The 15,509-nt window shown below is 39.6% G+C and overlaps 1 protein-coding gene across 16 annotated transcripts in view; it reads right to left on the reverse strand.

The window, feature by feature from the left end:
- Window positions 1-15,509, reverse strand: part of Kmt2c (lysine methyltransferase 2C) — a 234,437-nt gene that overhangs the window by 142,330 nt on the left and 76,598 nt on the right. For 13 of the 16 annotated variants that reach the window (XM_029477430.1, XM_029477441.1, XM_029477438.1 and 10 more), the window contains exon 3: window positions 1,608-1,749. In XM_029477430.1, coding sequence (XP_029333290.1) covers window positions 1,608-1,749 — 142 coding nt within the window. The remainder of the gene's footprint in view (window positions 1-1,607; window positions 1,750-15,509) is intronic. The other 3 variants (XM_029477435.1, XM_029477434.1, XM_029477427.1) reach the window with 1 other exon arrangement.

The following is a 15,509-nucleotide window of genomic DNA, read 5'->3' on the forward strand; positions in this document are numbered from 1 at the left end:
GTCTCATAAAGACAATGGCTTCAACCAAGTAGGCCAAGTCAAGAGGACAGGAAATTGTGGGTTAATCGAGTATAAATTATGAAGAAGATACAAATCACAGATCAACCCATAAGCAACCAGATAAATATTGGTATTATTTGTTGAAAAGGAGAACAGAGGAAGAGGTGGAATAAAGAGTAGTCTGTGGCCCTCTAAAAGGGTGAATGAAGTATCTAACACATGTCTATATGGAAATGTTAACTGGGAAGACAGCAGAATTTGGATTTTAGAAATTAAGCCTCACTAGAAATATGAATTTGTGGCTCATGAAGACACAAGCAAAGCTCACAGCTGTCAGATTAGATGCACTTCCCTGAGAATTAAAGAAAGGCAGAGGCAGACATGCTTAACAACCCTCAAAATACAGACGTGGAGGAGCAGCTTCACAAGATTTCACAGAGGATAAAAAGAAAAGGGAGGAATACTAAAAGCAAAACAATGAAAACAAAACATTTTAAAAGGCTGAGAATATTCAATTATCTAATATTTTCATAGTCTTATTCAAGACTTCAAAATAGAACTTGAAAAATATAAGCCATGAAAGTTGAACTACATACTAATAGGTCATAATACCCCAGCTTTAATTATACTTTTTTCTTATCATAAATAAAAAAAACTTTCATCCAGAAGTGGTAGTGCATGCCTTTAATCCCAGCACTAGGGATGCAGAGCAAGGCAGATCTCTTGAGTTCCAGACTATCCTGGGCTAACACAGCCTGGTCTACAAAAAGCGTTCCTGAACATCCAAGCTAAGGGAAGAAAACAAAGCAAAACAAAAAGAAAAGAAAACCCACTTTTATCATTGTTATTTATTTTGTGTGTACAGCACATATGCACACATCACCGTCATAGACATTCTACTGGAGTCAATTCTTTCTTTTGACCATGTGGGTCCTGAGAATAAAATGAGTCGTCAGGCTTAACAGCAAGTGCCTTTATCTTCTGAGCCATCTCACCAGCACCATTTCTTTACACAGTTCTTACAATTTTTGTTTGTTTGTTTGTTTGTTTATTGTGAGTGGGGAGGTATCCTTTCCTAAAGAATGAAGAGGGGTAAGATTACAAGTGTGTTTAGTGTGTACATATCAGAAATTCCTTTCTTAAGGTTCCTATCAACTTTTTAAAGATGTGTTTAAGCATTTTATCTACATGTGTGCCTAGGTATCCACAGAGGACAGAATGCCCTAAAACTAGAGTTGCAGACAGTTTCAGTCACCATGTTAGTGCTAGGAACCAAACCTGGTTCCTCTGATAAAACTGTCTCTTGCCCCCACCCCCCAAACTTAATTCTTACATTAGGAGCTCTTGGCTACTTCTTCAGTCAGGAAGCATACTGCCATTCCAGATGCTCATCTGGAATGCCTAGAGCACTATCCTAGCATACTCCCTGCTATCTAGTCACCAAAGTCCATAGCATATTCAAGGTCTGTGCCAACATCACACAGGGGTGTCAAACATAAGGTGACTAAAATGATAAAGTCCCACCCAGGTCCTAAGCCCTGTCTCCAGTCAATATACCACCCTTTCCCCTGTCGGTGTCTCTAGTCCAGTTCTTTTCGTTGTCTAACCTGATTTTGGCTTCTACGCCAACAGAGACCAGGGAGTTTGCCGATTCCTCAGACACAGACCGCTGTAGAGCTGAGACTGGCTGTTTGCTGCTATCCACTTCTGTTTCAGCATCCTCTTCCACAGATTGTTCTTTGATTTCTGCTTCACAGTAAACAAGAGGATATAAAGAGTCATTTTGAGTTCAATTACTGAAAATTTTACCTACAAAAAATATATAATAATGGAAAAAAATAAAACAAATGACAACACTTCAAAAGTATGAAAAGTCCATATACATAATTAGTGTCAGCTTGCTAATGCAAAACAGTCATCAGCATCGGGTAAGCTGTGGTTCCCTGTGCCTTGAGGTCAGCGTACAACTGACTTGGAGAAGGTCCACATTAGAAATAACTGTTTAGAACCTTATTTTCAGGATTGTAACAGCTGATCTATACAATAAGTGTATTTTGATGTGGTTCATTTTTTAAGTTTCTTCAGGTTTTGTAAGTTGAGACTATTAATCTGATATAAATGTTATGCATCCTAGTCACTTGCTATTTTAAAAACTAAATACTTGAACAGACAGCTCCATGATTCTGCTGTCTTTTAAAATTCTCCTCAGGACTCTAACTCCAGAAACTATACATATTTTCTTGGAAGCATTCCTGTGAGACTTTTAATATGTATGGTTGTTTTGACTGTATGCATGCAGTTGACCACATGCATGCAGTGACCTTGGAAGCCAGAGGAGGAGCTAGATACCCTAGATTGTAGATACAGACGGCTGGGACCTACTATGTGGGAATTAAACCCAGGTCCTCTGCAAGAGCCAAATGTTCTTAACTCTTTAGCTATCTCTCCAGGCCCTGTGAAGCTTTTAAAACACCTCTACCCCCAAAATGACTTTTCTCTTTAAAAACAGAAGATGTCTATTGTTTTTCATACTGCATTATCAGATTAAAGAGATATTCCTCCTCCACCAAAGCTCCTGACACAATTCCCCATTAAACAAATCCTTGTTTTCTAATTTATTAGAAAATTAATTCATGGTGAATTCCAGGACAGACAATACTATATAAACTTCACCAGAAAGAAGTAGGAGGAAGGGGGAGGGAGAGGAGAGGCAAGGAAAGTAGAGGAGGGGAAGGGACGGGAGGGACAAACAGACATGAATGAATGAATAAAATATCTAATAATCTAATGTCTCCTCAGTTTCTGTCTTTGACCTAGGGTTCGCAAATGCAAAGACAAACTTCTAGCTGAGGAGTTAATTATTATGCAGACTTCAGCATCTCCTCCGGGTTTAATAACCTTCAAGCCTACTTACACGGTATCAGCTCCTTCTCACCAATAGCTGAGATCACGCTTTACAACACTCTAGACATGGCCATCTTAGCATACTAAAACCTCATCTCATACCTCTCACACCAGTATTTCAATTTTACTTTTATTATTTTTTTGAGTATCACCTAAAGTCAACATGAATTTTAGTAAAGTATTTGGAAGAGAAAAATGACTATAAATTCTAACAAAATTAGTGACATGAAGTAACAACAGACTGTATTTTCATAGTTCAAACATCACTGTGCCTTTTCAATGATGGAAACACAAAAAATGGCCATAGTTTATAAGACTTATCAATCAAGGTATTCTGACTACCCTACAGACAAATTTTGTTTAAAAAAAAAAAAAGCATCAAATCAACAAAATGTGTATTCGTATCAAATATAAAGAGATTAACAATGCAATGATCACAGTGAAATTATACATTTCTATGTGATAACTGAACCCATGACTAGATGAATACATCACAAATGAGAAAATACATATACCCTCAAATAAATACATAGACTGAAAGTATGTTAAGAACTTGAAAGATGTACAAGATAAAGCATAATGTCCTGTCCATACAAAAATTATCATTTTGTGCTCATTTTCATAGCTTTAAGTGGGTTCATAACTGGATCAACTAGAGACCCTCTACACAGCTAAACATGGCAGTCGTTTAGCAAGTCACAAGACTGGAAGCAACTGTGCCATTTCTCTACCACTAAAAGAAAACAATCTGCTCTTGGTAAAATTATATTTCTCTTTCCCATGGATTTAAACAGACCTAACAGCTAACCCAAGCCACAAAGCAATGAGAGCTCTAAGAGGTGGCAAAGAACAAGGATGGAAGAAATCTGGGCTCATAAGCAACCACAGAGACCAATGAAATCTTATCAAACGCAACCTTTCATGAGCAACATACAAAATGAAGGTCTGGTAAACTATCTTGGTGGATAAAGGCCTTGATGTGCAAACTTGATAACCTAAGTTCAAATCCCACATGGATGGAACCCAAGATGAGAAGAGAAAACAGATCTCAGATCTCAACAAGAGCTTACTGTGGGACCAAAGAGGGAGAGTGGGAGGAAAGGGGGAGGGAGGGATGGAGAGAGGGGGAAACGGTGGATCTTTTTTTTCATACTTTGAGAGAAAATTCATTGTATATAACCTACTGCTATATTTTTGGAGTTTCTATCACAACAGTTCAATTCAAACTCTAACACAGAAATTATTATCAAGAATGGGGAACTGACATAACAAAAAAACTTTAAAAATTTTTGGTTTGTTTATCATGAAACATTAACAATGAGATATTAAAAAGAAAGTAGCTGATCCTTTTTATGCTGCTATCAATATGTGATGGGACCAGAACCTAAGGTGGTGACTTAGAAAGCAAGCACTAACCTCAGAACCTACAGCTTTAGAGAGCTACCTAGAAGTCAGAAGTTACTTTATGTTGTTGCCTGCTCTCCTCAGTTTTCCCAATAAGAGGGAAAAGAATCCCATGCTGTAGCAACTCTCTGCATCTGTATTATGTGCAAAGTACTAAACAATGACATATTCTTCAATCTGTGGGATATACTTAGTGCACATATTCTTCGGGGTGTCGAGAAGTAAAGCTGAGAGGAGTATACACATAAAATGGGCACAAGGACAATGCTTTAGAAGCTGTAAATATGAATGAATTTACCCTGTGGGTAGGTTTGCTTATCTTTAAGAAATAGATTCAGGCTGGGCAGGGGTGGCGCACGCCTTTAATTCCAGCACTTGGGAGGCAAAGGCAGGTGGATTTTTGAGTTGAGGCCAGCCTGGTCTACAAAGTGAGTTCCAGGATAGCCAGGACTACACAGAGAAACCATGTCTCAAAAAACCAAAGAAGAGGAAAAAGAAGGAGAAGGAGGAAGGAGGAAGGAGGAGAAGAAGGAGGAGGAGGACGAGGAGGACGAGGAGGAAGAAGAAATAGATTCAGAACCAGTTCTAATCGACAGTATTGGCAATCAAGGCTAGCTCTGCATGTGCTCTTTCCCAGGCCAATGGCTCTATCCAAGATGGACTTGCTAAAGAAAATGAAGGACTGCTAAACGTGGGTTTTATTCCTAATTAGATTTTTCTGGTTTGACTTTTTATTTTTAATCAATAAAAAGAAATTTTCTAGCTGCTTCCTATAAAGCAAAACCTCCAATCACAAAACATAACACTAGGTTCCCCTAAATGTTTCTATCTTACACTCTTCCTGTGTAGAGTGAGTTAGATCTTACTATCTGCCCCACTCAAGGCAGGATGCCACACACTCTGTGACCAGTATTCTTCTCCTAGTCCTACTCTTCAAAAATTGTCAGAGTTTGGCAGTAAGAAGTGAAACATGACATGGTAGTCGGGATGATATCAACTAAAGATTAAACCTGTGATCTCATTCAGAGCACAACTGGATAAATGACTGTGAAGATCAGTGATAACTTATGAAATATTCCAGCCAGCATTTGTATAATGGATAAGCTAGACACTAGCTCATTTAATTGGCCACTTTTTACTTTTCATAGGGTTTTAAATGTTCAGTTACATGCAGTCCAATTTGTAAAAGACAGAACTAACAATTTTCATGTCTGAAACTGGGGAAACAGAAAGGAGAATTTTCATATCTGAAACTGGGGGACGGGGGGAGAACATGAATGATGTCTCAGCCTGTAAAGCCCTGCTAAACAAGAAATTAAAACTTGAAGTCAGATCTCAAGAATCCACATCAAAAGCCTATAATCCCATCATTTGGGAAGCAGAAATAAGAAGATCCGTGGAGCTCATAGCCAATTGGTAGTCTGATTTAAACTGACCCTGTCTCAAAAATCAATGTGTGGGGGTGCCAGGTTAGTGATGCATGTCTTTAAGTCAGTCTGCTCTACATACTGAGTTCCAGTATGACAACAAGAGCTACATAGTGAGACTCTATCTCAAAAAGACAAGATAAAAAAGCAGGGACCAAGTATGGTGGCACACATACTTTAATCAAAGCATTTAGGAAGCAAAGGCACATGATCTCTTTGAGCTCAAGGCCGGCTTAGTCTGCATTAGGAGTTCCAAGACAGCCAGAGCTACACAGTGAAAATAAGCAAGCAAACAAGTAAACCAATGTAGCAATCAACAGAGTAAACCACTGGACATCAACCTCCTGTGTATATCAATCATTACCTCCTATGGACACAGTTGCTGCCCATGGATGGATACAGTCACCTCCTACAACAGTTTTAATTATCAATTTGGTACAACCTATAATCATCTGGAAAAAGTCTTGATGAGGAATTATCTAGACCAGGTTGGCCTGTGGCCATATAGGTGCGGGATTATCTTATTTAATTGTCCATTGTAGTAAGTACCATTCCCTAGAAAGAAGAAAAATAGCTAAGGTGCTGGAGAGATGGTTCGGTGGTAAAGAGCACTTACTGCAGCAAAACACGGCAACTCGCAACCACCTATAACTCCCATTCCAGGGAGTTTTTTTGACTTTTGAGGACACGAGGCATGTATGTGGTACATAGACTTACATGCAGACAAACTATCCATTCACATAAAATAAAAATAAATGATCTTTAAATACAAGTAATCCAAATCATTAATGAAAAATACATTTCTAAAAAAATAAGAAAGCTGTGAGCAAGCAAACAAGGATACACTGTCTCTTTGCTCCTGACTGTGGATACAATGTCTACACTAAGCTCAAGCTCTAGCCTTGACTATCCCAAAACAACAGACAGTAAGTTGGAATTGTGAGTCAAATAAATCCTCTTCTTCCCAACATTGTCCTTAGTCAGGGTATTATCCCAACAACAGAAATGAAGCCAGACGCTTCCCAACTTTAAACCTAGCCTAAATAAAACTACTCAGTTCCACTTAGTCACAAAATTCTCTATAGCCAAAAGGGGAGGGGGGAGCGCCTAATTAATTTTCTAGCCACTAGGTGGCACATGTGCCATGTAACTAGACTACAGAAGAACATAATTCCCAGTAAGGAAGCTTCTAAAAGAACTTAAGTATCTATACTTCATGAAATATCATTGGTTATATGGCATTTAGGAGATACAAAGAAAATTAAATCTGACCTCTAACTTTATGTACTTATACATCGTTTCAATGTATACACCTCCACTACTCTTGATGAACCCTAAAGAATTAGGTTTAAGACAAGAGAAAGTTTAAATCAACAATGGCTTAAAATCTAATCATCCACAACAGACAGACATCTTTAACTCAGCCATGGACCATAGGACCATGACAAGTTACTGAACTTTGATTGTTTTCAAAATCAAATAGATAATGCCTCCTAAAATAAAGCAATCCTTCAGATCAAAAAATATAATGCATGAATCCAAGTGTAAACATGAAGTTGTTATTAAGTATGAGTACACAGTTGTTATTCTGGCTGAACACATTCAAGCAGTATGGTCTATATTGTCTTGCTCATCTCACCTACAGCTTATCTTCCTCATGTATACTAAACAGCTACTCAATGAATTGTACCTGTAGCTCTTGATGTATGACCACAAATTATCTAAAAATAGTTTAGGATGTAACAGAAAGAACACTCCTGACTTTGTCCTAAGAAGTTAACATTTCATTTATTTTTAAAAAATAATTTAGCCGGGCATGGTGGCGCACACCTTTGATCCCAGCACTCTGGAGGCAGAGGCAGGCGGATTTCTGAGTTCGAGGCCAGCCTGGTCTACGAAGTGAGTTCCAGGACAGCCAGGGCTATACAGAGAAACCCTGTCTCGAAAAACCAAAAAAATGTATATATATGTATATATATATAATAATTTAATGTTTATGTTTATGAATACACTGTAGCTGTCTTCAGACACAACAGAAGAGGCATCGGATTTCATTACAGATGGTTGTGAGCCACCATGTAGTTGATAAGAATTGAACTCAGAACCTCCAGAAGAGCAGCCAGTGCTTTTAACCACTGTGAGCCATCTCTTTAGCTCCATATTTCATTTCTTTATACCAACTATTTATAACAAGATTATAACTACATATGATATACGGTATACAAATAAAGTAGATACCTAGTCTTCATAAATCTCTCTCAGAAAGAGAAAATGGTAGCAGGAACAGTAACTGACATGACAGAAGTATGCTCATTTAAGCTGGAAATGTAGTTTGGTTAATATAGTATTTGCCTAGCATACAGAAAGTATTGTATTTAATCCTTAGCACCATACTAAACCAGCCATGCCTATCATCCCAGCACTCAGGAGGGAGAGTAAATTTGAGCCTAGCCTACGGCCCTATCTTTTAAAAGAAAAAAAAGGGAAAACCATGGGGGTGGGGGGAGTGCACTGGGGGGGTGGAGCACGGGAGAGGGGGTCATGCATGGAGATTGGAGAGCTTGCTCAGAGGTTAAAGCAAACACGTCAGGTGCTTCCAACCACCTGTCACTCCAACTCTGGGCGATCCAGTGCCTCTGTCATCTGATGGCAAATGCACTCATGTCCACTTACTCAAACACAGATAACACAAACACATATAATAATTAAAAATAAAATAATCATAATGGGCAATAATAGCATATGCCTTTAATCCCGGTATTCTAGAGGCAGAGGCAGGTGGATCTCTATCAGTTTGAGGCCAGTATGGTCTATGTAGTGAATTCCAGGACAGCCAACACCACATAAAGGAAACACTGTTTAAAAAATTTTTTTAAATAAGATAAATTTTAGTATGTGCATAGTATAATGAGGTTAAAGGAAGAAGTAGTGTGCTTAATAAGAGCAGAAGCCCAATGATAAACAAAAATTGACTAGCTTAACATACTATTAGCTACTGGTAATCCACGTGTTTAAATGGCCCCTGTTTGAACACTCATGCTTTCAATACCTGTCTGTTCTTCCAGAAGTTGGCATTAGGAGTGCCAAAATCCCTCTCTGCTGGTGGCACTCTGAAAATGTTTTACTTAAAAGTCATTTTAGGGGCTGAAGAAATGGCTCAGCGGTTAAGAGCACTGACTGCCTTTCCAGAGGTCCTGAGTTCAAGTCCCAGCGACCACATGGTGGCTCACAACCATCTGTAATGGGATCCGATGCCCTCTTCTGGTGTGTCTGAAGAGAGCAACAGTGTACTCATATACGTAAAATAAATCTCTTAAAAAAAGTCATCTTGGATATGACATTATCACTGTCGATCCAGTTGTCAGTTATTAAGTTATCAGGTCTTTGGAAAATGAATTTTGTGAGGGAAATACATTTTATAACGTGTCATGAGAAATACACCATTGACTTTGACTTGGAGTTTCAGGTGTTTCAGATCTGTGGTAGCAGCACTTGGGAGGCAGAGGCATGGGGATGACAAGCTTTAGGCCAGCTTGGAGCACATAGTGAGAGCCTGTTTCAAAGAACAAGTGAGGACTGGAGTGGAGCTTAGTGTGAAGCTCTTGCCTCCACGTGCAAGCCCTAGGCTCTTGACTCAGTACTACAAAAGCAAAAAGAACAGCAAAAGTCCCAGGAAGTAACAAGCAGCCTTCTGTGTAGATCCTGTCAGGGCAGAAGAACCTCAAAGGAACAAGTTACAGTACAAATGCCCTGCTGCTCCTCACTTGATTGCTGCTGTTTGCATTCCTTTGCTGAGCCCACATTTTCATAGGCTTGTTTGCTATTCACTTGTGCTTCATGGAGAAGACAGACCCAGAGGCCATCCATCCCTATAGGCAGCTGACTTGTCTGTTGTCGCCTTCTTACATGACTATGTCTACTGCCTTGGCTCGGTTATAAGCAAAACCTACAGAAATAAATGTTTTGTGGTTTATCTAAAAATAATACAGAAAATATTGCTGTTATTTTTGGTGAATAAAATCAATTTTGTATAGTTTATTTCAACCTAAATAAAATGTGAATTTTGTTTAAAAAAAAATTGACTAGCAGATCTCTGACTCCCCACTTTTAAAAAAAGGAGCAGTCTCTGACAGAGGATATTCATTTTAAAAATAAGGATCAAAAGGCTCAGTCAGCAATGTGATCATCATCAGCATGGATTCAGATGGCGAGTACCCACAAAAAAAAAAAAAAAAAAGCCAGGGGTTCACCATCTGTACATCCAGAACCAGGAGGGAAGTTACAAGTAGACCCCTAGAGAGGATAGACACTCAACACAGAAAAATGACTGTCTTCAGCTTCACTAAAACTAATTAATTTTTAAGGAATTCCTTAAAAAGTGAAATGAAGAAGATAACTGGCATTGACTTTAGATTTCCACATGTACCATGTGCGAGCACACACACCAACACCACATATATATGTACACACCCTTATAAACACATGCCTTCCCTTATGACATAAAAGAGTGTCAAAGTTGAGCTTCAAAGCCTGGGTTATTTGTACACTTTTTCACTGCAGGCGCCCTCTAACACAGTGTCTTAGTCAGGGTTTCTATTCCTGCACAAACATAATGACCAAGAAGCAAGTTGGGGAGGAAAGGGTTTATTCGGCTTACACTTCCATGCTGCTGTTCATCACCAAAGGAAGTCAGGACTGGAACTCAGACAGGTCAGGGAGCAGGAGCTGATNCAGAGGCCATGGAGGGATGTTCTTTACTGGCTTGCCCTGCTTGTGGACGTTGTACATCGTGGTGCGCACTAGGCTCCGCACCACGATGTACAACGTCCACAAGCAGTGCTTTCTCTGTGATAACTCCAGCTGTGTCAAGTTGACACAAAACTAGCCAGTACAATTGACCCCTTGTCAACTTGACACACAAACACATCACTAGTAAGCCTCAACCCTTACATTCTTATTCATCCCCAAGGTCTAAATAACTTTAAAAGTCCCACAGTCTTTACATATTCTTAAATTTTCAATCTCTTTAAAATATCCATCTCTTTTAAAATCCAAAGTCTTTTTACAATTAAAAGTTAACTGTGGGCTCCACTAAAACAGTTTCTTCCTTCAAGAGGGAAAATATCAGGGCACAGTCACAATCAAAGCAAAAATCAATCTCCAACCGTCCAACATCTGGGATCCAACTCACGATCTTCTGGGCTCCTCCAAGGGCTTGGGTCACTTCTCCAGCCATGCCCTTTGTAGCACACACGTCGTCCTCTGGGCTCCAGATGCCTGTACTCCACTGCTGCTGCTGCTCTTGGTGGTCATCTCGTGGTACTGGCATCTCCAAAACACTGCATGACCCCTTCAGTCCTGGGCCTTCAATTACAACTGGGGCTGCACCTTCACCAATGGCCTTCCATGGCCTCTCACAGTGCCTAGCCTGAGCTGCTGTGTGACCCCTTCATGCCTTCAAAACCAGTACCACTTGGGTGACCCTTACACATTACCAAGTCCCACTGCAGAAGGAGTACAACCTTGCCTATCTCTGGAACACAGCCTCTTTGTGCTTTCAGAAAACACTTCCCAGAAGATGTCACCTCAAAGATGCTGGTCTCTTCTTAATCACTGCTAATTTCTTAGCTCCAGCTAACCAGCATCAATAGTCCCAGTAATGCAAAGTTTTTGCTTTAGAGTTCTGGTATCTTGTTAATCACAGCTGATTCTTCAGCCCCAGCTAACCAGAACTACAAAATCTTCACAATAAAAACAGCAATGGCCCTGAAGAGAGTCTTTAATTTTCCCCCTGAAATTTCACAAACCAGGCCTCCATCTTCTGCACTGTTCTTAGCATTATCTTCCAAGCTCCTACACAACATCTGACAGAGCTCTTAACAATGAATGGATCTTCAAGCCCAAAGTTCCAAAGTCCTTCCACAGTCCTCCCCAAAACATGGTCAGGTTGTCACAGGAATACCCCACTCTGCTGGTACCAATTTGTCTTAGTCAGGGTTTCTATTCCTGCACAAACATCATGACCAAGAAGCAAGTTGGGGAGGAAAGGGTTTATTCGGCTTACACTTCCATGCTGCTGTTCATCACCAAAGGAAGTCAGGACTGGAACTCAGACAGGTCAGGGAGCAGGAGCTGATACAGAGGCCATGGAGGGATGTTCTTTACTGGCTTGCCTCCCCTGGCTTGCTCAGCCTACTCTCTTAAAGAACCCAAGACTACCAGCCCAGGGATGGTCNCACCNACAAGGGGCCTTTCCCCCTTGATCACTAATTNAGAAAATGCCTTACAGTTGGATCTCATGGAGGCATTTCCTCAACTGAAGCTCCTTTCTCTGTGATAACTCCAGCTGTGTCAAGTTGACACAAAAATAGCCAGTACACACAGCCTGGGTTATTTGTACACTTTTTCACTGCAGGCGCCCTCTAACACAGCCTGGGTTGTTTGCACACTTTTTCACTGCAGGCGCCCTCTAACACAAATGCTGTTAACAAGATTATTGGGACTGCTTTCTGAGGAATCATTTTTGTACTATAAAAACTAAAATAAATACTGAAAATACAAGTTTTACTCTCATTCTTTAAGTACTATCAAATAAGACTGAGTAGAGAAAACACCTAAGTTAAAGGAAATAAAACACTTTTACTTCAACCAGTTACAAAATAATTTCCTTAAAAAGCAAAAAAATTCTTACACCAGGTGTGGTGGTACATACCCATAAACTAAGGAAGTCAAAGCTAGATTGGGCTATATAACAAGTCTGGGCCTTCCTGGCTTAAACCATAAGACCTGGATGAAGTCTACAAATGTATTCAACAAATTCACAGACATTAGAGTATATTTGACTATAAATGCCTCTTATAAAATACATCAGAGTTCAAGCATGCCCTCCCTCACCACACTATACAGTACATTACTGGAAAGCATCCTACTTTGTAATGAATTTTAAAGATTGACTTAATCAGAGGTCCTAGATTCTGGGTAGAAAAGAACATATCTTTATTTTTAACAACCTCCAAATTTTGAAATTAAAAAAAAAAGAATATGAGTTGGGAGAAAGAAAATATAAACTGAGAAGACTGTTGCCACTGTCTAGCCTAATTTGCAGAATTGTAAAAACTGCTTGAGTGGGGCAGTGGTGGCCCACGCCTTCAATCTCAGCACTAAGTTTGAGGCCAGCCTGGTCTACAGAGTGAGTTCCAGGACAGCCAGGGCTATACAGAGAAACCCTGTCTGGGGGGGTGGGGGACAACTTTAGAACACTCACCAATTTAGGACTACATAAAGGGACAGTGTCTCAAATGCAAAATGTGTAAGTAAATGTCTTTAAAACTCTTAATTAATCTACAGCTACAGGTCTGCTCATTGCATTACGTATTTGCATGTGTGTATTTCACAAGTGAAATAATTGTCAACACTGATACAAAAGCAGGAAGGAGCTTTACCACAATAGAAGGTTGAAGCTGAACTTGGAAGAGGTTAGGAAGATGGCTCAGTGGACAAAGTGTTTATTAGGCAAACATGAGGACTGGAATTTGGATCCACAGGTCCTATTTAGCAGCCAGGTAGTCAGGGCCATCATATATGCAAACAAGCACACATATAGGTGTGCATGATTACACATGTGCACGCACACAGACACATGCACACAGTTTTGTATTAATACACAGTCTATAGGAAAACCAGCAAAGGGGGCTATATGACATGCTAAGAGAAAATAAAATGTTCAATTAAAAGAGCTAGCTGGACAAGATGGCAAAGCATGCAATACTGCTAATTGGGAGGCTGAGAGAAGAGAGATCTTGCCTCCAAAAGTGGAGAAAAACAAACAAACAAACAAAACCATAAAAGGCAAAGGACAGCATCATCAGTTACAGCAAGAATTGCTATGGGTCTAGAAAGGTAGCTGAGTAAGGTTAAGAGACTTAAGAATCCTTGCAAATGACTGGAGTTCAGCTACCAGCACCAATGTTGGGTGACTCACAACCACCAACATAACACCAGCTCAAAAGAGGGATCTGATGTCTCTGGTGTCTTGTGCACATACCGACATAGACACACATACACATAATTAAAAACAAAATTAATTATTGAAAGAAGAATCACTTTCATCATATTTAATATAAATGTACTAGCTGTCAAATGGACTAAAAACACGAGCCAACTATATAATGCTAAGAACAAACCTACTTTGAAAAAACACATGTAAATTAATAGTAAATAACTGAAGTACTATATCCTATACCCACAGTATACTGCTGATGAGAAGGCAAAATGTTACAGACACTTGACACTACATGGGTTATTTACAAAACTAAACAATTCCAATCATATAATCCAACAATTATGCTACTTAATATTTACCCAAATTGGTTTAAAATATGGCCACACCAAAAAACAAAATTCTAAAACAAAATATGTTGACTGTAGGTCTATGTGGTAAACCTTTGAAATTATCAATAGGTGATGATTTAACAGTGAAAGATTATTTAGTGACAGAACAGTCATCAAGACGTGCACTGTAGATAATAATTTCAAGCCAAAGAAGGCTAAGGCAAAAAGACTGCCTTGAGTTTGAGGCCAGTGTCAGGTGTGTAATAAGTTCCAGGCCAGCCTGGGCTATGGAATAAACCATTCCCACAGAAAACATGGGAGTGGGGCTGAGGGGGGGCGGGGAGCAGGGATGGGGAGGGAAAGGGAGGAAGAGAGAGTGAGACCATAACATATCGTAACATATGATAGCCATGTTAGATGCTCAGTGCCTTATTTACCGGCACGCACAACAGGTGGCTCACAGTCACCTGTATATAACTCTAGCTTCAGAAAATCTAACCCATTCTTCTAGCCTCTGAAGGCACTCATACACGTGGAACATGCATATGTGTACACATACACACGAACACACCCACACTTTAAAAATCAAAGGAAAATTATAAACCTAACAGACATTTGCATATTATACCATCCAACACCTCTAGAATACACATTCATTGTCTCTAGGACAGACCATGTGATAAAACAAGCCTCAGAAAACAGAAAAAATAAAATAAATAAATAAGGGTGTAGCATGAATTTTCCTTACTACAGTGAAATAAAGCTTAAAATGAATAAAAAAGAAAATTTACAAGTTATTTACAATGAAAATTTAAATTTTTCTTGAGAGGAGAAAAACCTAGTGGGTTCAGCAAAAGAACTAAGAGAGATTTGTAGCAACCAGTACCTCCCCATCACCAGAAGAAAAAGAGAAACGAAAAACTAATTAGGGTATTCATGTTACTAGAAACAAGCAAACAAGCATAACAAATCAAACCCCAAGAAACAAACCCAGACATCAGAGCATAAAATAATAAAATAGAGACAAGGAAGAGAAGGGGAGGGGGAGGAGGAGGAGGAAGAAGGGGGGGAGGGCTGCAGGGTCATTGGTCCCCACCACCAGGACAGGCAGGGGGGAAAGTAAGAGTAGGAATGTTGCCACTGTTGACAGACCTGGTGAGCACAGCTGAGTATAAGTACAACTATAATTCATCCAAAAAAGACATATGAATGCAAAGGAAAGGGAAAAGGAAGGGGGAGGGGGAGGGGGAAGGGGGGAGGGGGAGGGCAAATTGTAACTTATATCTTGGGTATCCTAATTTCTGGGCTAATATCCACTTATCAGTGAGTACATATCATTTGAGTTCTTTTGTGATTGGGTTACCTCACTCAGGATAATGCCCTCCAGGTCCAACCATTTGCCTAGGAATTTCATAAATTCATTCTTTTTAATAGCTGAGTAGT

Source organism: Mus caroli, chromosome 5 (genome assembly GCF_900094665.2).
Source record: "Mus caroli chromosome 5, CAROLI_EIJ_v1.1, whole genome shotgun sequence".
In the NCBI taxonomy this organism is placed as follows: Eukaryota; Metazoa; Chordata; class Mammalia; order Rodentia; family Muridae; genus Mus; species Mus caroli.